The sequence below is a fragment of the Oncorhynchus masou genome, chromosome 23, assembly GCF_036934945.1.
Source record: "Oncorhynchus masou masou isolate Uvic2021 chromosome 23, UVic_Omas_1.1, whole genome shotgun sequence".
In the NCBI taxonomy this organism is placed as follows: domain Eukaryota; kingdom Metazoa; phylum Chordata; class Actinopteri; order Salmoniformes; family Salmonidae; genus Oncorhynchus; species Oncorhynchus masou.
In genome coordinates, this window is record NC_088234.1 from 45,881,967 (window position 1) to 45,907,319 (window position 25,353).

General features: G+C 42.7%; 1 protein-coding gene across 3 annotated transcripts in view; it reads left to right on the forward strand.

Annotated features, from left to right (window-relative positions):
- The window catches only part of LOC135510904 (KH domain-containing RNA-binding protein QKI), a 107,080-nt gene extending 87,005 nt beyond the window's left edge, over positions 1-20,075 (forward strand). Inside the window, exons 5-8 of one of the 3 annotated variants that reach the window (XM_064932223.1) lie at positions 8,883-8,970; positions 9,643-9,930; positions 12,433-12,507; positions 16,555-20,075. In XM_064932223.1, coding sequence (XP_064788295.1) covers positions 8,883-8,970; positions 9,643-9,930; positions 12,433-12,507; positions 16,555-16,571 — 468 coding nt within the window. In that variant the 3' untranslated portion in view covers positions 16,572-20,075. Of the gene's footprint in view, positions 1-8,882; positions 8,971-9,642; positions 10,076-10,637; positions 15,757-16,554 lie in introns of those variants that run through there. The other 2 variants (XM_064932222.1, XM_064932220.1) reach the window with 2 other exon arrangements.
- The last annotated feature ends 5,278 nt before the right edge of the window (positions 20,076-25,353 follow it).

The following is a 25,353-nucleotide window of genomic DNA, read 5'->3' on the forward strand; positions in this document are numbered from 1 at the left end:
CTATGAAAATAGCTGTGCAGCAACACTCCCCATCCAACATAACAGAGCTTGAAAGGATCGGCAGAGAAGAATGGGAGAAACTCCCCAAATACAAATGAAATTAAATGTTATTTATCACAAATGCCAAATACAACAGGTGTAGTAGACCTTACCGTGAAATGCTTACTTACAAGCCCTTAACCAACAATGCAGTTCAAGAAATAGAGTTAAGAAAATATTGACTAAATAAACTAAAGTAACATAACAATAACGAGGTTCTATACAGGGGGTACTGAGTCAATGTGCGGGGGTACAGGTTAGTAGAGGTCATTTGTAAAGTGAATATGCATAGAGGTGAGCCAAGCTTGTATCGTCATACCCAAGAAGACTTGAGGCTGTAATCGCTGCCAAAGGTGCTTCAACAAAGTACTGCGTAAAAGGTCTGAATACTTCATGTAAATGTCGTATTTCAGTTTTCTATTTGTAATACATTTGCAAACATTTCTAAAAACCAGTTTTTTTGCTTTGTCATCATGGGGTATTGTGTATAAATTGACGAGGAAAAACACCAATTGAATCCCTTTTAGAATAAGGCTGTAAGGTAACAAAATGTGGAAAAAGTCAAGGGGTCTGAATACTTTCTGATTGCACCGTACATATCATGTACATATGCAAACACATGCCAATACTTCAGCTTTGTTATGATAGTTTAAACAAAATCTGTCATTAGAAGGCACAACCACAACCACACACACACACACCTCTTTCCCTGTGACCCTCAGCCATGTCCTGTCCCACCAGGAAATACTTCACCCCGCCCAACCCCAGACTGTTCTCAGAATAACCTGTGGTCTAATTTTACCCTCCTCATCTCTCCATTGTGTTAGCCCGGAGACAAAGGAGAGACAGCCAAGGTATGTTGTTTGAACCTTACATAATCAAACAGACTTTTGTTGCTGTTTGGACATTCAATTGTGTAACAACTTGTTGACCCTAAAATCCCCCATATCCTCTGGGTTGCATAAGTCAGATCCTTCATATATTGTGTAGTGCAAATATAGTTGTTTAACATGGTTGCTTTTGCCACCGCGGTATCTGGTCTCCATGGTGGCAACAGTGGGACTGTTGCGGTAAACATGGACGCTGTTTACAGTGTGCATTTTAACGAGTGTTCATCTAATTACCCAGCTAGGACAATTAAAAGGGGTGCTGCAACTCTAATTAACATATATATTGGATCAAGAGCCAATTACACTCATGAAGCTGTAATGCTGAGGTAATCTCTGAGGCGTACTGTGTGTGTGTGTGTGTGTGTGTGTGTGTGTGTGTGGTTGCATTTGCGTATCTGCGCACGAGTCTTTATCTCTCGTGCGCGCACACGTGCGGATGTTTTGATATTGCATGCCTGTACGTACGTGTGTGTATCCACGTGCGTGTGTGTGTGTGTGTGTGTGTGTGTGTGTGTGTGTGTGTGTGTGTGTGTGTGCGTGTGCATGTGCGTGAAAACAAACAGGAAACTGGGCCTTTCCACAGAGTCTTTTCTCTGTACAGCGTCTCTGGGTCCTGTTTCTGTCTCAGCTAGAAGGGAGGGTGGGCGTGGTGCCGTGCAATGGTCAGCTCTACACTCCTGCCTGTCTACAGCTGCGCACTAATTAATGCAAGTCCCTCAGTGGGACTGTGTCTCTGGAAAGGAAAACCCTTGGCCTGCAGTTGACTAAACTCCCGGTCCAACTATCCCTCTTCTCTGTCCCTCATCAGAGCCTCTCAAATGACTGATCCCATTAGCTCCAGTGACTCCCCCTCTCTTGGATCTGGTGCAAGTAGAGATGTGTCATAACTGGATTTAAAGTTTGGGGAGAAACTGGTTGTTGGGAAACTGGTCGGAGTGTCCGTGTGATTGGGGAGAGACAGGAAAGGCATGAGAGGATGGCTGGCTGCCAGGACCGAGGAAGGAGGGGAGGGGGATGCTCAGAGGCGGCAGCTGTACTCTGGGAGAGGGATGCGTGCCTGGAGAGGGAGAGAGTGAGTGTTTTGGTTCCTAAGAACCAAAAGAGGGTTCTTCAAAGGGTTCTTTTATGAGGACAGCCGAAGAACCCTTTTTGGTTCTAGATAGCCAGACTCGCTTTTAACACTGTGTTATATCACCATCATCACTCAACTTTGCATTTGCTTTATGTCATTTACCTGAAATATACACATGGACAAGAGACAGAATTGAATGAGAATTGTGACCCTAAATGTTTATTGGAATTTGTTCTGTAAAATAGGAGGAAGCGATAGTTGTTGCTGACCCAATTTTACAACATTCAGAGAGAGAGAGAGAGAGATCCAGTCTAAGGGGAAAGGGGTGGCCTGGCAGTCAAATTGATCGTTGATGAATAGCAGTGAATTATTCCTATTTATGCAAGCTGACATGAAAAGCATTCTGCACGACCTGACCTGAGCAGGCTCACAAAAGAGGGCTGTGCCACTGGACACACACACACACGGACAGACAGACAGACACACACACACACACACACACAGGTATTTTGCTCATCACATCGACAGCTCAACGCTCACGGTCTCCCTCCGCAGCAGTGGGAAGGAAATCAGTGGCCGACACTGAGACGAAGGATATCAACCCCACAACTCTGAGACCTCTTCAACCAATACACCTGATGATTCATTCTGATTGGGTACAGGATGGTATTTGATCCCAAACCAGATTTCCCATGGCAATGAAGATTGTATAGCGTACACACACACACACACACACACACAGATAGTTAGACAGCACTGGGTTTGACATTAGCTCTATTAATATCTAAATGGCTGTGGAGTGACATCTTTTCTGCAGTAACATTTTCATCTTGTAATTGCGTTCTGTTCAGTCACTATAGGGATAGAGTTAGCCCAGTCGTCTGGGGAGTTCTGACTGTAAAGCACATGTACCTTTGGTAGTGTTCCCTCCACGAAACCAGAAATGGAAGGTTCAGTTATGCATGACAAGCGAGAGTTGTATCTCTCTTCCACATCAGAACAAGGCATGATGATTGAATCGTTTCCCCTTTTGAATCCCCAGCATCATCCTTTTAGATGTTTCCGTCTGGCATGCTTTTCACAATCTAGACGGAATCACATCTGAACATGCGTTCACCACTCGAAACGCCTGACGAGGACCAAAACCAATGGAAGTGGCATCTGCATTTAGCATAAATCAGTCGAGCTAAAGTGGTGAAACCATTTGAGCAAAGACATAAGGGATCTGTTGAAAGCGGCTTTTGAGAGTGAAATGCTACTGTAGGTGTGCACTGTTGCACGGCTAGGCATGTTAGCATGGCCATGGGATAAGCTGGATCTGAATTCATGGGTTCTACCTTCCCGCCACATTGGATAATGCAAAGCACTCCAAACCGTAGGCTCACTGCAGGTGCTGATAGGGATGGATAGGAAGCAATACTGCAAAACCAAGAACCAGATTAAAAGGGTTTATCGTCTGGAGCAGATGGATTTGACTGAAATTGACCTTATTGATGTGTGCTGCAAGCTACGAGAAACTGAGCAAGTGTAAACTGTAAAAGCACACTCGAACACACACACACACACCGAACACATGCACACACAAACACATACACACACGTTGAAGCACAACCGTTTACTCACAATCGTACGCACGCGCGCACACACACACGTACACACAATGCTTAAAAAAGAAATACAAAACACACATACACACACATTGAAGCATACAACATACACACACACACTGGAACACACACACTGTGGCTGGCTGCTGCGCTACTGTGCGAGTTGTGCAGAGAGAGAGACAGAGAGTGGGCATTTGTGTCTGTGCTTGGCAGGGTTTAGCTGTAGGATCAGAAAGGGCCCATGGCAGCACTGTCACAGCAGGAGGCAGAGAGGAAGTGCAGTAGAGAAACAAAAGAAAGTAAAGCAGAGGGATGGAAACAACTTATAAGGAAGCGGTAGCAGTGTAATATATAGAAGAGGATGTTGGGCAGAAAGAGAAATCGAATCAACTTGTCTACCTGACTCTGTTGGTGCCTTGTGATACATGTGGCTAGTTCTCTGGCTCTGTTCAAGGACGGTTTAGGAAGAGACACACAGAGCGGTGCACAGCCTACTCACAAGTGCCATCGATGACACGAGCACAGGGAAAACGCGACGAGCACAAATGCGACAAGTGAAAACAAATGATCTGCGGATAGCTAGTTAGTATAATGTCACAAGCATGATACACTCATCAGTAGCTTTAGTTAGACTTGATTGGCATGCGAGCTAGCAAGCTAGCTACTGGTAGGGATGAATATTTCCCCCAAAATCTACCAAGTTTCAATACTGGGAATAATTCATATTTATTCAGAGAGTGCCGGGAAATAATGCAAAAATCGGAAGTGTCCATTTAAAGCGTTTAAAACCAAGATATGGTCACTATGCCAGTTTTCTCCCAGCTAAGACTGTTGCTGTGCCACATTGCTGGCTTGGCTGTGCCACTATGTAAAGATTTCACAGCAAGTGAAACTGATATTTAGTAATGACAGAGTAACTTTGATCGCCAATGACATACAAACGTTGTAACGCCAGTCAAACTAAAGTCAAATGACCAAAGGTTGCTACCATAGCTAGATGACCTCCGACGAATGACAGAATATCTCAGATTTGGCTAAATCTAGTTGATGATTATACAGATAGCAGATCAGCTCATGAATAACAAGGGGAGATGAGGAGAGGAAATTGTTTAAATATCAAGGTATTTTAACAGGGACCAAAAAAAAAAATCCATATCTACTCTCATACCTTTTGTTGAGCACACATTCTCTACCGAAGCTCTCGCGTGCAGCGATACGAGACAGCTCAGAGAAGCAGGAGAAATGTTATGGATGTCATATGTTAAAAGTATGTTGACGTACATAGGCGAGAGGTGCTTTGATAATGCAGCCTATGGATTTATAGAATGAAGTTAGGGATTTTCATGCGAGACAGGAGTCAGGATCGGGACGATAGCAAAATAGCCTTTATATAAGACTATACAAAACATTATGGACACCTGCTCTTTCCATGACATTGACGAACCAGGTGAATCCAGTTGAAAGCTTTGATCCCTTATTGATGTCACTTAGATGAAGGGTAGGAGACGGGTTAAAGAAGGATTTTTAAGTCTTCAGACAATTGAGTCATGGATTGTGCATGTATGTGTGCCATTTAGAAGGTGAATGGGCAAGACAAAAGATATAAATGCCTTTGAACGGGGTAATGTAGTAGGTTCCAGACGCACCGGTTTGTGCCAAGAACTGCACCTCTGCTGGGGTTTTCACACTCAACAGTTTCCCATGTGTATCAAGAATGGTCCACCACCCAAAGGACATCCAGCCAACTTGATACACCTGTGGGAAACATTGGAGTCAACATGAGCCAGCATCCCTGTTGATTAGCTTTCGAGTCCATGCTCTTCGGAATTGACGCTGTTCTGAGGGGTGGGAGGTGCAACTCAATATTAGGAAGATGTTCTTAATGTTTTGTACACTCCGTGTATAAGGCTACTATGTGAGTCAACAGATAAATAATACAGTTGATTTAGGCTACATTATTGCATGCTAAATGTTTCTAATCAGGGATAGATGAGCAAACGAATAAATGAGCTACCACTTCCTCTTGTCCAGCCAGAGATCAATTGACCAAATATATAGACTGAGATTCATTGAAACAAAATCATATGGATTGATTATCAGACAAGTCATGGGCTTTTGGTCGGGTGTAGGACAGGCTGAAGAGCAATATCCACTTTTATAACATGCTAGCAAAATGTTCTCATCAGCTAATATACAGTATAAGCAAACTAAAATAAAGATGATCGTTAGCACTCGCATCAATTTAGCTAACATTGCCCGGAATAAACAAAAATCGGATATTGATTATTTTATCTAGACGAGTCCCCCACGCTTGTATCAACACAGCGCGATGGCACTTTCCAAATCAAAAATTTGCTGAAATAATAATCTCGGTGAACACACACGACTATTGCTTTAAATTAGTATAACGGTTGGATATGGTTTTGGGAGTTTCAATTTAGGCAAGAATTTGATACATGCCTACTTTAATCCAATATTTTCATAATTCAGTTGACCATAACTAAGGTGAGTTTTCCTCTCTCTGTGTTTATTCTAGGCACAGTGGCTGTTTCCTCATCTTCTCACTCCACTGCCACCGCGCAGTTCTCAATACCAGTTTAAATCACTACAGTTAACTGTGTTCTACAAATCTGGCATTTTTTCGGGTTGGGGGCACATTTCTGTGATGTCAGATGAGGCCTGGGTTCGGACTTCAGCTCATTGGGCTTGGGTCGGACTGGGATCGAATTTTCAGTTCTGATGAAAACTCTAAACTGCATTCTGGTCTTGTGCGCAGTCCGGCAGTGCTATTTATGCGTGTGCTTTGAATTCACGGTGACTTTGTGTGAAGTAAATACACTAAACTAAAGGCTTCCATGCGACAACCCGTTTGGGTAATGTGCTATTTTTTTTTTTGCTGCTGTTGTGTATTTTGTGGAATTGCATTAGTGCTACATTGTGTTAAAAAAGAAAGAACCCATTCTGGAGAATGTGAAGAGCGGTCCCTCTTCAGTCCGGTGTTAATCCCTTGTTACCGGTATGTTAGCTTTCCGTTAGCTAGTTTCCACTTGCATCTAACAGCAGGAGAAACAAACAAAAAATAGTGTTTGCGAATTGGGCACAGAGCTATGCTTTGCCCCTACCAGATCTGCGAGAAGGTTCTAGCAAGTGTACCCCTCTGTCCTTTGACTGTTGATGGATGTGAATGTCTGGTTCATGTCCCAGGCTCTCACTGACTGTCATGATTTACAAGTTCATTGCAATTTGCTCTTTGCCATCTGTTCAGTATCTGATGGAGAAGACCCAGAAGGTCTGGACATTCATTTCAACACCCCAGGACGGTCCAATTACTCTGTTCTGGTATAAAATTCTGCAATTCCTGGCTACTGCCATTGAAACAGAAGGCTAGAGGGGAGAGCCAGACAGTCATGGTCAACAGACTCTCACCATGGACACCGTGGACTCACTGATATGAGTGATAACACAGCACCACTCACTGGCCAAGGCCAGCAAAGACAAGCTTAAAGCAGAATAGAAACCAATAGTAATTCACTCTAGTTTCCTTTTATATATACACTATATACTGTATATATATATACTGTATATATATATATATATATATAAATACTGTACCAGGGCGGCAGGGTAGCCTAGAGCGTTGGACTAGTAACCGGAAGGTTGCAAGTTCGAATCCCCGAGCTGACAAGGTACAAATCTGTCATTCTGCCCCTGAAGATGCAGTTAACCCACTGTTCCTAGGCCGTCATTGAAAATAAGAATTTGTTCTTAACTGACTTGCCTAGTAAAATAAAGGTAAAATAAAAAAATAAATATATATATATATGTGAGACTACATCACAACTGCATCACATCTACCCAGACCCACATGCTCACACCCCAAACTCCAGGTTCTGCATCACTCTCCGCCACATGGCCTCAAACTGCACCATTTTGTTTCTCTCCATCGCCCCACACACCCTCAATATTTAGATAATAAAGTACTTGCACATCCACACTGGTTTCCATTGTGCAAGATTAAAAAATCTCCACACCTCCCTAATGTGTTGAGGGATATAAGAGGAGAGGCATGGAGTATGCCACTGTTTTGTCCTTAAACAATCCCAAAAGCACACTCACACACATCACATTGATGCTACGCTGCTGCTCAAAGAGAATCGAACATACCACTACCACTCTCGGACAGAACTAGTACACTCTGTTGATTAAATACAGAGTCTGAGTGATTTAGTCCTGCAGTGCCTTTTCTTCACAGACTTTTAATCACTGCAGACGTCACTTATTAAAGTATTGATGTTTAGATACAGGAGGCCTTTGAGTTATTTGTTGTTTTTGGCTCCTGGGGATTTGAGACTCGGCTCAGATTGTTTTCCAAAAGTATTTTTACTGTGATTCTATAGACACTGCACGCACACACACACACACACACACACACACACACACACACACACACACACACACACACACACACACACACACACACACACAGTACGGGGCTTGAGAATGTACCATCTCAGGTCAAAGCCTTTTCCTTCCCCTCATCTTCTCTTCTTCTACCGCATTTTCCCAAATCAAAGTTCTGATAAAGGGAACATTTTGCGTTACATTTTCAAAAGTTAATTGTTGCTCCAGGCGTTGAGATTAAACATCGCACTGATGTGAAAAAGTTGGACTCTGATGAACAAAGTGTTTCTCCTCCAATTCATTACTCTGGCAGATGAGCCGATTATAGTGGATGTAAATATTAAAGATTCTATGGCAGATTACCCTGCTGCTGCTGAATCTAGATCTGGGTTGCTGCTGGATCTTTTTAAACTGCCAATCAATGGCTTCAGTACACAGAAAGGAGCACAAAGGAAACAATTCAACAATTTGGGTAGTTTAAATTGGTGGGAAAGTTTATGTCTCTCTGTGGTGTAGTCTGGGAGGATACCATTTAGTTCTGTAGATTTGGATGGTGTGTGTGTGTGTGTGTGTGTGTGTGTGTGTGTGTGTGTGTGTGTGTGTGTGTGTGTGTGTGTGTGTGTGTGTGTGTGTGTGTGTGTGTGTGTGTGTGTGTGTGTGTGTGTGTGTGTGTGTGGTGACTGTACGGTTGTCAGAAGATAGTTGCAGTGTGATCCACGTGTGTTCAGACGTGAGTCGCCATTCAATATGTGTTGCTGTAATTCCAGCACACTGGTGATCTTTATGTCTCACATACCAAAGAAATCTGTCCATTAAATTGACATTTCAGTTTCCATAGACCTTCATCAGGTTCTGTCTGTCTGTGTTTTGCAGGCGGAGGGAGAGGACAGCCTGAAGAGGATGCAGCTGATGGAACTGGCCATCCTCAACGGCACCTACCGAGACGCCAACATCAAGTCACGTAAGGATGACATCACCGCTCCCCCTCCCAGTCCCCGGAGCGGGGCGGACTCTGACTGACACAGTAGAACAGCCCTTTGTGTGTCCGGGAGCTCATGGGTGTAATTCAAGCTGCTCCTTTTCTCTCACAACAAGTGAAGAGCGTTGTGTGGTGCCATGCACAGTGGCTGAACTGAACGGAGGGTGCTTTTGGCAACGTTCAGCATTCCCCTCGGTGCATTCTCCTATTGGGTGGCACTCGGTCGAGTCGAGGTCTTTGAAGGGGGGAAGAGAGGAGGTCTGGCTATGACTGGGCGTCCATTTTGTGTCGCTGAGGGAGATGCGTGCGTCATTCCAATCACATGGTGTTTGTCCTAAACAAATCCCGGCCAGCACTGCTGTGCCAGATTCTAACTCAATACTGGAGATGAATGGAGACCAGCCTTGAATAGCTCTCTCACATAGTGCTAAATGCTGTGTAGTGGAAGCTAAGGCCAGTGTGTCCACCAGTTTGTTTATGTAGCTTGTTTTCCTGTTCCTGACTTATCTGATATGCTTTGTGTCCTATGACATGTGTGATAGATGCTAACTTCTGTTTTGTCTCCTCCTTTTTCTCCCTCCTCTCTTCCCCTCTCTGTCTCTCCACACATCCCTCTCTTCACCTCATCCTCCTGTGCTTCCCCGCTCACTCCAGCTGCCCTTGCCTTCTCTTTTGCAGCGAACGCCCAGGCGCCCCGCATCATCACCGGCCCCGCCCCTATGCCCCAGAATGCCCTGCGCACGCCCACCCCGGCCGGCCCCACCCTAATGCCCCTGATCCGACAGATCCAGACCTGCATGCCCAACGGCTCGCCCCACCCGGGCGTCATGACCCAGGGTCCCGAGGCGGGCCTCATATACGCGTCGCCCTACGATTACCCCTACACGCTGGCCCCTGCCACCTCCATCCTGGAGTACCCCATCGACTCCAGCGGGGTGTTAGGTAAGAATGCGTGCCCCTGCGATTGCCCCGCAGCCCCCCACCAACACTACCACCCCCACGGCCAGTGGAACCCCGCCCCCACGCTGATCCTGCGCCACACCTCCTAAATAATCCCCCCACCCCCAATCAGCAACAGAAAAAAACATTCCAGCTCTTTACTGCATCTTTCTTTTCACTGTCACGAGACACTTCTCTCATCTAAAAAGCCCTTTAAGTAATGTGTGCATAAATAAATAGGCTGTTAAGTGCTCCACTGGCTCGATGTGAATTATAAGAGGGAGCTGTTTTATTTAGGAAAAGGTCCTTACCCTCCTCTCTCCCGGTCCCCGCATACACACGTGGCCCTATAGCTTTGAAAAAGCCACTTTAGAAAATCAGATTAGAAATATCATATTACCAACACAACGTGACTCCATTAAGAATGCTCCCAAAGGCACAGTGTAAACCTGAACTGCTATCAATGCATCAAAATGCCAACAGCAGCTTGTCCAATTGGGTTGAGCACATTCTAAATAGTCCGTCTGTACCGTGTCAGCCAGTAGCAGCCAGTTTTCTGCCCAGTGCAGTGGACCAAGCCTCCAACTGTGTGTCTGGGTGAAGGGAGAGGGGGTGTTACTGTGAGGAGAGGGGCGGGGGGTGGAGGTCGAGGAGCGGCGGAGCCCGGCGAAGATTTCACCCTGTCTCTCTCTCTTGTGTAACCAATACAGCGTCCTCAAAGGCCGAAGAGCTGCCCCTCTACCTGGGGTTTCAGACCTGTCACTTTCCCATCACTGTGCAGCGAGGAGAGCCCTCCAACCGGCCTCCCTTTTAAAGAAACACCCCCTTCCCTCCCTCCTTCCCTCCATCCCCTCACACAACACACACACACCTCCTCCCCCCCCCCCTCCCTCCCCGCCACCACACGTTGGACTGGTCGAGGATCGGCCCTCTCTGAACAACAACAAGCCACATGGGGAAGCCTCAGCCCTTCCTCTTTGAACGTCTGTTCAAAGTGACGTGTGTGTTACTGATCAACCCTTTTTGATTTCCTGTCCTGATGATGATGATGATATATCTGTGTATGATGATGAGGGAGAATAAGCACTGAGCCCCACACTGCTGGAGACCCCCCTTGGGGCGGAGTCCCCCGTCACCCTCTCTCTTGGGTGTGGCTCTGGGGCATCGGGAGAGGTAACATGCGGAGGTCGGGACAGAGGGGTTACGGAGCCAAGGGAGTGGTGGGGTGTGTTGGTGACGAGGTTAAAGCATCTACTGTAGGCTTGACAGGCTTTATTCACAAAGAGATTTTAGGACTTTCTGTCCCAACACTGACAGTCTTTACTTCACTCTTATCATAAAATTCACCAAATTATTATTTCAGCTCAAGTGAAGCCACTCGAAACAACAGTAAGTGAGTGAACAACATGGCCCTTTTGTATAGAGCTTTTTTGTATCGACTCAAAAGGAATGTCCTAAAATGGCTTTGGGAATAGGGCCTGGTGATGCTTCTCAAAGGACCGCCGGACACTCCTGGCACCAATTCCCGGTTCCCTTCCTTTATTCTATAGGTGTGGCTTTCCCCACGAAAGGCTAAAATCATTTCAAGGATCCTTACTGAGCCCCTCATTCGATCTGAGTGTTAACACACAGACACTTTTGTTTCCCCAACGGCCTCTTAGTATATCGAACCATGAGTCAGGCCTATAGCAGTCAGACAGACAGACCCCCTCACTACTGATGTTTACACTGGCCCAACCTCCCCAAAGAGGCACAGCTCTTTATACCATGCATGATGTGTGTGTGGTGGTATGTGCATCCTGTACACATGCAGCCACACATGTATATGTTGTTTCACTGACTGCTATGTCTGGGTTTGAGAATCTCTACAAATACTGTCTCGCTTTACTAATCACTTAATTCATTGCCTTTTTTTTTTTTAATAAGAGATGTTACTTTTTTTATTACTGCAAATGTGCCTAAAAGCTTTCGTCTCTGGGCTTTAACCAGAGAGTGAGTGATCAGTATTATATTTCAAACGAATAACTAGAGAGATGCACTTCCTGATGCTCAACCTGAGATTATGTGACTAGTAAAGCTCCCCTCTGTGTGTGTGTGTGTGTGTGTGTGTGTGTGTGTGTGTGTGTGTGTGTGTGTGTGTGTGTGTGTGTGTGTGTGTGTGTGTGTGTGTGTGTGTGTGTGTGTGTGTGTGTGTGTGTGTGTTTGTGAATGCATAAATGCCTAATGTCTGTGAATCTGTAGCAAGGACTCGAGTAAACAATGGATCCTTACAGTCAATGCTACTCCATTGTCATGGATGTTACTAAGTCCAATATTTCTCCTTGTTGCAACAAAATATATGAGTATAATTTGTGCCTTAACCTGTATTTCTAATGATTTTTCCTAATTTTGTTACATGTTTGGTCATATATAAGCCTTTATGATATGATGAATTGAATTGATGGAAATGGTGAAGGATGAAATGACCTAATCCTTGTTTTGGTCATGTTGTTGCAATCCGAGCAGGTGCAGTGACTACTAAAGTTCGAAGGCACGAACTGCGGGTCCATCCTTACCAAAGGATAGTGACCGCAGACCGAGGTTAGTTTAGCTCCTATGCTTTTGTGTTTTATTGCTAATGCCTGCTCACTGTTGGTCCTGATCTGTTTTGCAATATGTACAAATTGTTAAGCTAGTCGTCCCAGTTTGTGATGTGATGCAACATACTGCACCCCCTTCCTACTCTTGGCCTCTGAGAGCGTTTATTTCGGTGATTCTGAGGAATAGTGACCACAACACAGTAGGATAATGATGCTTTTGCTATCTAGGTAGAGACACAAACACGCATACCTGCATTTATAAAACAAACTACTCCACTCCATTATTTCGATGACTTTATGAATCTGACATGATGTTGATGACAAATAATGGACTATACCCCTTCTAAAAGAAAGAAGATACAATTATCTGTGTTTTAGTTTCCCACTCTGTTGAACGAGAAGTTTGCAATTTTATGCACTTAAGTCTTCAACTCCTTATTAAGTGGATAATGTAACACTATAATTGATCAAGTATGTCCATTTGTATTTATTTGTTTGCGGAAATTACTTTTTGGAGAATCTGACCCATTTTATTGTCAAAGACAACACAAAAGTGGGTGTAAACCTGTCATGTCCTATTTGTTTTTGTTTTTCACTGTCTAATTGGACTGCAGTAGCTTCCCATTTTTACTATAGTAACTTAGATACAAAATTAAATTGTTTATTTAATGTCAAAAGTCTCAACAGCGGCCTTATGAGTAGAGAGGGGTGGACACGTGGTGGGCTTTAGACTGGAAATAGCTTATTCTGCAGATAGGTAAACAAACACAACTGCCAAACCCTTTACTCTCTGAAGTCTACCCATTTCCTGCCCTCCTTTTTTTAAAGTCCATGCAGAACTTTTACTACCCTTACTGAATATTGAGAATAATTGAGTAAGTTACTGGAGAAGGAACCATGTGTGAAGTTACACAGGCAACTAGGAATTTGCAGGATCTGTAGTCTACAGTGTCTTCTCTTTTTCATCCTTAGACCTCAGTGCTTCATACAACAAGTGTGCCTTGTACATACACACACTGTGTATCATCACATTGACATTTCATTACAGATAATTACTCGTACCTAATCAAGGAAACGGTTGCAAAGTGCCAGGAGATTTGATGCCAATGCCAATTGAAAACAGCCGACAAGCAGTGTATTTATCAATGAGGCCACATTTTAGTACATACATTTAAATAGAACAATCCAGTGAAATTAAATGAAAGTTCAATAACTAATTAATTAATCACCTTTTTTTGCTGCTAAATGATATGGAACAATTAAAGAGAGAGTTCACCCAAATTACAAAATAACGTATTGGTTTCTTTACCCTGTCAGCAGTCGGACAAGGTATGACACAGCAACACATGTTTTGGTTTAGTTTCCCTGACACTGTGTCCACAGTAATCCATTTTGTAATTTGGGTGAATTATCCCTTTAACATATAGCACTGTATGTTCATCATGTACAGTCATAGTGTCGCACTTTATACGTTGTTGGACATTGCTTGAATCCTTATACACTTAAAAAGAAAACTTATTTATGCCAATCATCAACATGACCCGTCACAGTAATGAGTCAGTGATTGTCTTTACAAAACAAGGTTCAGATACACACAGTATATTATACAGACTGTATCTAAGGATATTCAGATTTCACTGTAGAGCAGACTGTGAATTGCCTCTGAAAACATTACAGGCCGAATCTGCCCTAAAACAAATAAGTAATGTAAAAAATAACTGCAACATGGAGTTCCTTAAGAAGTGCATATTATTACTAAAAGGTCAAACCTTAATCAACAGTAAAAGAATCTGATAATGGTAACGGATAGGTAACACTGACATAATTAATGAGAAACCAACATCAGATTAAATTGCACAAAGGCCTGTATTTAATCTACCTCTTCATAGGTTTGGCCCCATACTCTGATTAACAGTTTTACAACATTAAAAGTTTGGACAACACTTTATCCAAACATTAAGGTAATACAATATAATATGATTGACATTTGTGATTCAGTGCGGTTCGGATGGTGAACCATGAGGCAGGTGGATTGAATGCAGGCCAACCAGTCAAACCTGTGTGTTTAGAGGCAGGCTGTCTCTGATGGAGGCAGGGGAGGAGACAGATGTAAAATGGCATCTGAAATGTGGGTTTCTTTATCAGCTCATGTTTGCAAAGATGTTGAACAGTCTCAGTATAGTATCAAATAAGTGCATCAATTGGGTCTAGAGATTTATACAGTATATTCTGATTTAGATTTTCCTCTGGACATTTTACAGTGCATTTGAAAGCGTTTACAACAGCTCTCAACAATACACAGTTTTCTCAAACTCTTAATACAGTAAGATTTACAGTCTCTGGTGAAGAAGCCACACCTTTCTGTTTTCTTTACATCTGTTGCACTTTGCTTCGTTTGAAAAGAGAGACTTTACGCCACAGAACTTATTTTGCACTGAATGATTTAAAAAAGTAAAAGCATTTTATTTTTTATTTTTTTTATCTCTTCTGCTCCAGTCAGAAGGGCAGACATGTTTAAAAAGTGACAACTACGACAAACCTCAGACGATGAAATAAGTAAATGAATACATGTATGATCTAAGCTGAAGAAGTCTTAAACGGACCACTGTGGATTGGACAGAGAATTCTAGGGTTCCACTTTATGGGTGAGAAATTGCCAGAGTATGAATGCATTTCTTGAGAAGGAAAAAAAATCACCTTGAGACATTTTTTTTACGTTTTACTGTAAGCTTCTTTTTATTTGTTGTTGTTGCAAAGAAAATAGTATATACTTGTGGCTTCTTGAAATATATATATAAATATATATATTAAAAATATAAAGCAGGAATGTATATGAAATGTCAGATTTTACTTGTATTTTGCAAAGAAATAGCCAGGATTATTCTAGAGGGCTATTTGTAGGAAAGACACATAGCAGCTTTATAGAACCACTTTAGAAAATGTCCTATATTTTTGAATATATTTTAGGGCTTTATACAAAAGACAGGACCTTTTCAGTGTTTATATGCAAGTGCATTTTATATTATGTGTCCTGTGAATTGTCTATTGTCTCCTAAGCTGAGGGTACCGGCTGAAGTGACAGCTTTAGCATGCTCACGGCTTCAACTTCCATGGCTAGTGTGCTATTCTAGAAAATACCATGTAGTGTTGCTTTGTACCATTAAGGCAAGGATTTTCATGTTTGTTGTAAATAGAAAACATACTTTAAAAAGGCAATAAAAAATTATATTGAGTAAAAAAAAACTATACACACTGTTTTGGCCCTAAATGATTTTGTCCACAATGATGTGGTCTTCTTGAATTTCTCATTGTATCCTCTCTAAATTAATTTATTCTATAACAATAAGACTTATTAATATTCGTTTCCATCACTACTAGCCGCTTGACTCTTGAACCTCTGAAGGGCTCTAATGACTCTTAACAGTCAGTTAACAATCATTTTACTGACTGTTGTCCAAGACTATTCCTTCCTCCATCTCATTTTGATCTTTTCTTCTGCCTTGATTTACTGTCTATTCACTTGACTGCTACTAACAATTAGACATACTGTTATTGTCTTATTTAAATTTCCTCCTTTTTAACATTTGAGCTATGGGGGGGGGGGGGGGGCTGTCGTTCATATTATGTAAAATCATGCTTTCATGATTTTATGACACTGTATTAAAATATATGAAGAGTTATTCCTGAATTATTGGATTCAATCAACCCACCATATGACTTGTCCTGTATCTATACTAACAAAAGAATGCATTCCTTTTTTTCTCCTTTTTTTTTACACAACGTTCTCGCTCCAGCGCTCTGGTGTTGTGAAATATATGGAAACACATTGTGACACGTGTAAGTTGGTCAGTCCCAGTTATGGAGAAATCATATGGTGGGTTGAATGGATGCAAGGTATAGCTCTGATTGGTTAAATCATATTGTCATCCTGCTGTCACTAGCCGAGACTAATCTCCTCTCAATCTTTGTTCTTTCCTTTCCTTTTTGTTTCTCTCCTTTATTATTTTTCTTTCCTTTCTGTTTGTTTGTTTCCTAACCCTTCCCCCAGCCGCCACTGGCAACTAACCCCTGACCTTCTGACCTCTGAACTCTTCACACATGATGACCTGGCCATTGCCTGCCCGCAGATCAGTTCTCCGGTAGAAAGAAAGAACACATAAAGCAGCCTTGGCTTGTTACAGTCAGTCATGGCACAGCTTCTCATCAGCCGAATAATGGACACACTATAATGGCTTGGCGGCCCACACCTGCCTGCCCTGTCTGCTTAATAGGGGGACTGACCCTGGCTCTAGACCTGCACTGAATCATTGTTAAGCAATAAGGTCTGAAATGCCCCCTCTGAGCATCACTGAACGAGTCCCCAGCCAGACAACTTCCAAACACACCACACCATACTCTAAAACACCCTGGTAACGTCTGGTCGCCTCATCCGGACTGAAGATGGAGAAGGTCGGCACCCCCCACCCCTCCGACCGCCCAAACCCACCGTACGCATGTCGCCCAGGTGACTTTCCCACTGTCATGGTAACGGAGCTGGCTCTGAATGTATATCAGCGTGGTGAGGCCTTCCCGAGCAGAGTGCATGCACCTCTCTCTGTCTCTCTGTCGCTCTCTGTCGCTCTCTGTCGCTCTCTCTCTCTCTCTCTCTCATTCTCTCTCATTCTCTCTCTCTCATTCTCTCTCTCATTCTCTCTCTCATTCTCTCTCTCTCTCTCTCTCTCATTCTCTCTCATTCTCTCTCATTCTCTCTCTCTCTCTCTCTCTCTGTCCACCCATATATCCTTGCCAACTGATTACCCCTCTCCCTTCACTGACTCTCTATGAAATCCTGGTTCTGTTATGAGATGGAAATTGAGGGGGGTTCCTTCTAGCAGGACTTGAAGAGAGACTAGGGGTCAAACAGAGTATGAAGCGTATAGAAGGTGGAGTACCTGTCCCGTTACCTGGCATTGTTGTTGTTTTTCTACCATGAAGGAACATCTTGCAGTCAACTGTTTTTTTTTTTAGGATGTAAAAGCCATGCTTGCCTATCTGCTGTACAAATGTATTGAAATTGTAGATACATGTGTAAAAATGGGGGAGAGAACACCTATGTAAAGAAAATAGACACTTTTATTATACATGGGTGCTCATGGCAAAGAGAAATATCTATTTTTCAAAAACATAGTCTTTTATATCTTCAAGTATTGTAAAGAGAAATTAAAAATTAAACCCTTTATGTCATGAAAACAATCCTGTTTTCTTTCTGTGGATGGAGAGGTGAAGACCAAAACAACCTTTCATTTGATTTCGGGGTTGAGCATTTAACTGAAGTGGAAAAACAACAAAGTGCCTTATTATGGTTTCTGATATCTGAATGTGTCATCCTCAGCCTTTTAAGCTGCAGGCCAGGTCAGTACACACAGTCTGTCAGCCACAGAGATGCCCTGAGACGGAGTCAGTCACCTCAGCCTTGTTGCTACACTAGTCAGACACAGTAGGTCTCCTTCCACCATCATTTAAGTGTGACTCTAGGTAGGTACACAAGTTATTTTTGGTGGCTCCATAGAGTAGTAATATCAGTTATATTTTAGTAATATACCAATTGTGTCGGAGTCTAGGTCATTAGACCCTTTGGTACAATGTCCTAAAGCAGGGATCATCAACGAGATTCAGCCACGTGACAATTTATTTTTAAGTGGATGGTCAGGGGGCTGGGACATAAATACAAATAATTTGTAGACTGCAAATGTACCGCAAGAAGCCCAAACAGAAATAATATTTGACTAAAACTAAGTTTCAAACCTTGCTCACATTTATATATGATCACAAATATCACTCTATTATGTGTGGTGATACTTTAGAAGAGAAAATTAAAATCACTTGGAGCTGATTTGCCTGTTCTTACAGTCTTGTGGGGCCAATTAAAATCCCCTGTGGGCCAAATTCAGCCCGCGGGCCGCCAGTTGGGTAACCCTGTCCTAAAGGGACAAATATATGATAAAAGAGAGCTGTAACATGTCCAGTTTGTATCTGAACTGAGAAAATGATTGGCCTTATAGTATTTCACTGTGACGCCCCTGAGACTCCGGTTGTCTTTGTCTGTTGAGGATGGCCTCAGAGTTCACCAATTATTATATCCAGTAGTATGCTACTCATGCCAGTTCCTAGGTTTTACACACAAGGACATCTTGACATGCATCGTCTTTACAGTTAGTAGTGTTAGAAGTGTCATTCTGGACTGCCTTATGTAGGAGTTGTCATTGGCATAGACATCCCACTCCCCGTGGAGCTGACATCCCACATCCCTCTACCATGATGTATCTCTATACCACCTATCCCATTAGATGAGGACGTGTCTGTTTCTGCCCTCCTGATTTACTTCCTATAAAGGAGTATTGGGTCTGTAGTCTTACTTCTGACTCGACACGTGCTGTGTTAATTGGTGGAGAAGGGTTTATGTGATTGTGGTACCTAGTGATTGACTGTAAAGCCTGTGTGTACTTCCTGGTCTGCACCAAAAGATTGCTCCACATCCCCCTCTTTATTTACTATGCAACAGAATGGCCTCTGGTGGTGTATGAAGAGTTTCTGTGTCTCAGATTGTCTTCATGTGTGCCATTTCTTTTCAGTTACAGTATTTATGTTTGCGAAATGATTCTGCAGTGCAATTGCATATTATTATAATCCATTATAAATGATGAATACGTATGGATTCTCAATCATTAATATGATACGTGTTATTATCATTGTTATCGGAAGTCATTATTATATAAGACAATGGATTGACTTTGAAGCGAGGCGAATATGAATATTTTACATATAATTGTACTGGTGATAAAAGAATGGTAGCAAACAAATGGTTTCCTTGGTTGTGAGTGAAGAGACATCAGAACCAATATAGAATGGCATCCCATCCCTTAGTAATGTTACTGTTATGCTATTATCAGAGATTGTTTTTATCTGTGCCATTTTGACAGCATTATTCTTGACCTGGTGGTTTTTTTTTCTGAGTGTGCAAATCAAGCGTGTTATTCTGTAGGACCCCATGCTGTCGAACAACTGATCCTGTTAGCATTTACTCCATGGATGGTGTGCGACCATACCCAAATGATTTCCTATGAGAAAACAATATGTGTATTTGCAGCCATTGTTACAAGTTTATAATGTATTTTTCTATCTTGTTTTATATGTGTGTAAGAAAACAAAATGTTAAATGACTTACATAAACGACAAAAGCAGCTACGTTATTTGTTTGATTTTGAGATTCTTGGTAGTTGATTAAATCTGGGGGTTTTTCTCCCTAATCCTGGTCCTGGGGAACCAATGAGGTGCACACCTGATTCCTCTAACGATCAACTCGTCATAAAAACTTTGATTAGTGGAATCAGGTGTCTAGTGCAAAAACAAATATGTGCACCTCTTTGGGCCCCCAGGACCAGGATTAAGAAACACTGCATTAAATTGACTCCTTGACAAAGTCTTATTTCTATTACTGACTCAGATCATTTCACTTTTTCCTTTCCTCCCGTGTTTTGTTGTGACGTGTTAGCCTTAGCCAGTATTATTTAATAAATGATTCCAAACAGACGTATTAATGAAGATGTTCTGTTTTATTACCATTCTGAGGGCACTGCATCATTTTAGAAAGAGAGGCTATAGGAGTTATTATGTACTGGGTGGTTTGAGCACTGAATGCTGATTGGCTGACAGCTGTGGTATACCACGGGTACGACAAAACATTTATTAGTACTACTCTAATTACGTAGGTAACCAGTTTACAATAGCAATATGGCACCTCAGGGGTTTGTGGTATATGGCCAGTATACCACGGCTAAGGACTGTGTCCAGGCAATCTGTGTTGCGCCGTGCGTAAAGAACAACCCTTAGCTGTGGTATATTGGCCATATACCACACCTCCTCTGGTCATTGCTTAATTATCATGCATCTGTATACTGTAGTGGTAGTTTGCAGCTATGAAATGTTAGATGACACATGAACCATATCTATGAAGGAATATAGTCTCTTAGACCATTTGGCCATTTGATTCAATCAAACATAGCAGATGCTTATTTTATAAGCATGTTGTTCTCTTAATAGTAACTTATGCAACATCCCTCAATTTCAGAGTTCTTGAAATAGTTTTGAAAAATCCTGTTATGACTTCTCATTAACTTATTTTCTTAGGCCAAAGTATTAATCTTTGTTTTATTTCAAACCCCCCATAAAATACCCAAGTTGGAAGTAAATATGAGATGCTAAGGTCAATGTTTTTCAGGGTGGCTTTGTTGACTTCACTTTGCTACTCCCCTCTACATCCAGGGTAAAAACTCAAAATGATTTTCCATAGTTTGTTATGGATACTCTGAAGCTTCATGGAGGAGTCGTATCGAATCTTAGAAAATGGGGACATCCCAGGAGAAGGAAGCTCTATCTCATTGGCCTAGAACGTTTATGGAAATGGAGGAAGATGCAAGCGGTGGGTGTGGCACAATTTTGGTAGGTCAAGGGTCATAAACAAATTTAACTTCAGGAAATATTACTGCAAGAACTACTACTTAGTGTAGAAGCACATTTTATATTCAACACTGGCTTAACCAGAATAACAATGAGAAATGAGCCTAAAGAGTTGACAAAATGGTGAATTAAGCAATAATAAATTAAGCAATATAGCCAATATACCACGGCTAAGGGTTGTTCTTAGCACGACTCATCGCAGAGTGCCTGGAAAAAGCTCTTATCCGTGGTATATTGGCTATATGCAATCAACCCCCGAGGTGCCTTATTGCTATTATAAACTGGTTACCAATGTAATTAGAGCAGTAAAAATAAACGTTTTGCCCTACCCGTATTATACAGCCTGATACCTACAGCATAAGACCTATAGCATCTGATGTCACAGGAAGGCCAAAAAGATCATCAAGGAAAACAACCACCCGAGGCACTGCCTGTTAACCCCGCTACCATCCAGAAGGCGAGGTCAGTACAGGTGCATCAAAGCTGGGACCGAGAGACAGAAGCTATTTTTCAATCTCAAGGCCATCAGACTGTTAAACAGCCATCACTAACACAGTGAGGCTGCAGCCTATATACAGACTTGAAATCATTTGCCACTTTAATAAATGGATCACTAGCCCCTTTATATAATGCCACTTTAATAATGTTTACATATCTTGCATTACTCATCTAATGTACATACTGTATTTTATACCATCTATTGCATCTTGCCTATGCCTCTCAGTCATTGCTCATGCATATTTTTTTATGTATATATTATTCCATTCCTTTACTTAGATTTGTGTGTACTAGGTAGTTGTTGTGCAATTGCTAGATTGCTTGTTAGATATTTACTGCACTGTCGGAGCTAGAAGCACATGCATTTCGCTACACTCGCAATAACATCTGCTAACCATGTGTATGTGACCAATAAAATTCGATTTGAGTTGATGTCATATGCCATGGCTGTCAGCCAATCAGTATTCAGAGCTCGAACCACCCAGTCTATAATGTATCTTATACAATGAAGGACACCATAAAATTGGCTTCGAATAGGGGGTAAAATGATCTCCGATCCCTGATGTAGAAGCGGACAGGAACACAGTGTGGTACAGATGTGAGGTGGAGTGCAAATCAATACCCTCCTTCACACTATCTGACATTGGAAGGCATGGAGGATATGTAATTGGGAATTGTGTGATTACTATCCGCTGTCATCTTTAAGTCAATGGAGCCTCCTCAGATGCTCAAATGTCTCTCTCTACTCAAAAACACACAACACCTCGGCTCTAGCAACCTGCTGTTATGAGTTAAGTTATTGTTATACCGGTTACGCCTGTCAACATTTTCCATATACAACTACTTCTTAGCATGGCAACGAGACACAAGTCTCCCTCCATCACAAACACACACACACATACTTTGTCCATATCCATACCCGCACATTACAACCCTCACCCTTTCTGGGTTCTCATTCCTTGTTTCACTACTCATTCTCTTTTCCCCTGGTCCTCATCCTCCAATCCGGAACTTTCCAGGGGAATTGCCATGTCTATCACAGGGTTTAAATTGCCTGGGCTGCAGTGGGCCTCTGCTCTGTGTTGATAAGATGTGCTGGGGTTCCTGGCGGCTATTTTGGGGAAGAAATCGCATCTTGTGTTGCCACCGGGTGTTGAGCCATGAAAGTGTTTGTGTAGAAGAAGTAAAAAGCTTGGCACCCAGATCTCTGATTGAGTTGTGGGATTCTGTCTCTCTCTCTCATTATGGAGTGTTAAAGTACATGTGAGGCTCCCTGGGCATCACATTTGAACTGCTGAGGAGGAGAAATGAGAAGTAAAATGTTGAAGTTCACCCATGCCATAGATCAACAGCAGCTATAACAGCAACACCGCCATGCCATGGGGTAGACGAGGAGGAGAGGATGAGGAGGAGAGGATGAGGAGGAGAGGAGGGTTAGAGCAGAATACTGGCGTCTCCGCTGTGCGGATTGATCTGTAAATTGCTTCAGCCACTCCCAGCAGAAACCTACATGTCGTGCAGAAACCATGCAGTGATCATAGTGTACTTTGTGCTCAACGTGATTGAAATGTAAAGTCTATGTTCCCATGTTAGCGGAGACTGCATCGACGGTAAGCGCTGCATATGTCGGCTCAATCGGAGATGACCTTTACGTTTCTGACGTGGAATCTGTAACGCTTCAGCGATACAGATTGAATAGAATCTTTTGTCTTTTCCCTGCCATTTGTTTTATTCAACAGAACAGTACCAGTCTCTGGCTGTGATACATCCAATATTCTGCCCCAGAGTGGGGATCAATCAGATCAGACAGAAGTACTCATCCACTGCTGCTCTGAATCTGCATGTGAGAGAGAGAATGGTTGAAATAATGTTCCCCCTGAATCAAAATCTGGAGACCTCCCATCCCCAACTTGGAGAATGCCTCCCCCCTGTTCTACTCCTAACGTAACATAATAGAGTGTGTGTGTGGGGGGGGTCTAATAAGTAGGTAAAAGTCCTTAAGGGAGGGTAGGGAGGGGTAGGCAGCACAGCACTGGCAGTGAGGAGGAAAGTGGAGCTTGCAGGGGACTGGGTAAAGAGTCCTGGGAGGTGTTCAGTCACTGCACAGGATCAACTTAGTATGTCCCAGAGCACATTTGACCTTCATGTTGACGCTGGCTGGGATCTTGGTCAGCTGTCTGGTGACGGTTGGGAAGACTGAAAAGTGATGCATTGCGCCACCTTACTGGCATCAGTCAAGTCAATACCATAGTACCATTACAAACTCTTAGCTCTGTTAGTGTCTTTTAAATGTGTCCCCTGGCCGCTCTTAGAAAAGGTTATTAAAATATGTTATTATAATGCAGCGGTCTTTTTCATGCTCTGTATTCAGTTCACTTCACTATTTTATTTTATAATGGTTTAATTTCCATCGGTTTGAAAATACCCTTCTCACTTCGTGTTCTCCAACCAAAGCAAATGAAACACATCTGATTGAGAAGGAAAACAACGCCATGGAACACTGTTATGGACATGTGTAGTACTGTGTGCCGGGCAGAGCTCCCCTTCTCCGTATTTAGCCGAACCCTTGATTTGAACGTGGCTGCGGGGAGATGTTGTAGCCTAAACATCACATAAGAGAGAATGAGCTCCACTTGATTGTGAGAGTAATTAGCTTGTTGCTTATCTAATCGGTTTGCCCTTTGTTTGGCACTTGTTGGTTTTCACCTCATTAAAATCCGCCTTATCAGGGATTGGCACAATGCACCACCACCTACTGAGCTGTGTGACCATGTTAACAGGGTAATATGTTGTTTGTTTGTTCTTCCTGCCCGTAGGGGCATTTATATCTTTATTCAGTCTGTATCGCTGCAGCGATAGATTGCGTGATAGAAATGTAACGGTAATTTTAGATTGAGAGGACATACGCAGCGTTTACCGCCAATGCAGTCTCCGCTAAACACGGGAACATTTTTATCACGCTGTACCGCTGATTGAATAGAGCCCTTAGTCGGAGGTGGGTGATCAACCAGATTAATGGGGAAACGGGCATTTTGCATGACTGCAATCACACCATGCAGGGCCTTCGGTATGTGGGGAAACTAGTGGAAGAGGATGACATGGAACAACAAAGGATGGAAGAAGATCAGATGCTGAGAAATACATACAAATTAATGGAAATATAAGAACATTATTGATGTCAGGTTCTCTTTACTGCACCAACCAATAAATGATGGAAAAACAATCATTTTCATTTCTCTCCACAGGCATGTGGTAACAAGTAGCATTCATTATTCAATGAGGGAAGTGAATGAATAGGTCCTTAATCTCCAAACCAAGAGTGAGCACAGGCTGGATCCAACTTAAAACTCCTTTGTTCAAGAAAGAGGCCCATAAATCAGTGCTTACAAATTTGTTTTCTAAGGTGTCCAAATTCCTACTGATCCGCCCTCTCTCTCACCCTTTCCTCTATCTCATGTCCTCCACACTGGCCTCAAAGAGGAACTGACGCCCCACAGCACTGTTTTCCTGTTTCCACGGAGACCGTGCCTCGCTGAGGTCCTGGGCACTGGGCTTTAACTTTTTTTTTTTTTTATTTTTTTGCATTGGTCGGCTCCCAATAATGGAGCCCAAATGAGACAGGAAGGGCACAGTGGAGGGGGGGTTTCGGGACAGGGATGGGGGCAGAGAGAAGTAAGCAACAAAAACATTCAGAAATGCATTCATAATGACATCACTACCATTTCCCACAGCGGTTCTCATAGAGCGAGCCCTCTGCCTTCATTCATTGGCTCGGAGTTGGCTTTTCAGGAGCCCGGGGAGGCCATCTCTCCCCTCATCTCAATGCCCTTTTTGTTGCAGAACACAGAGCTCG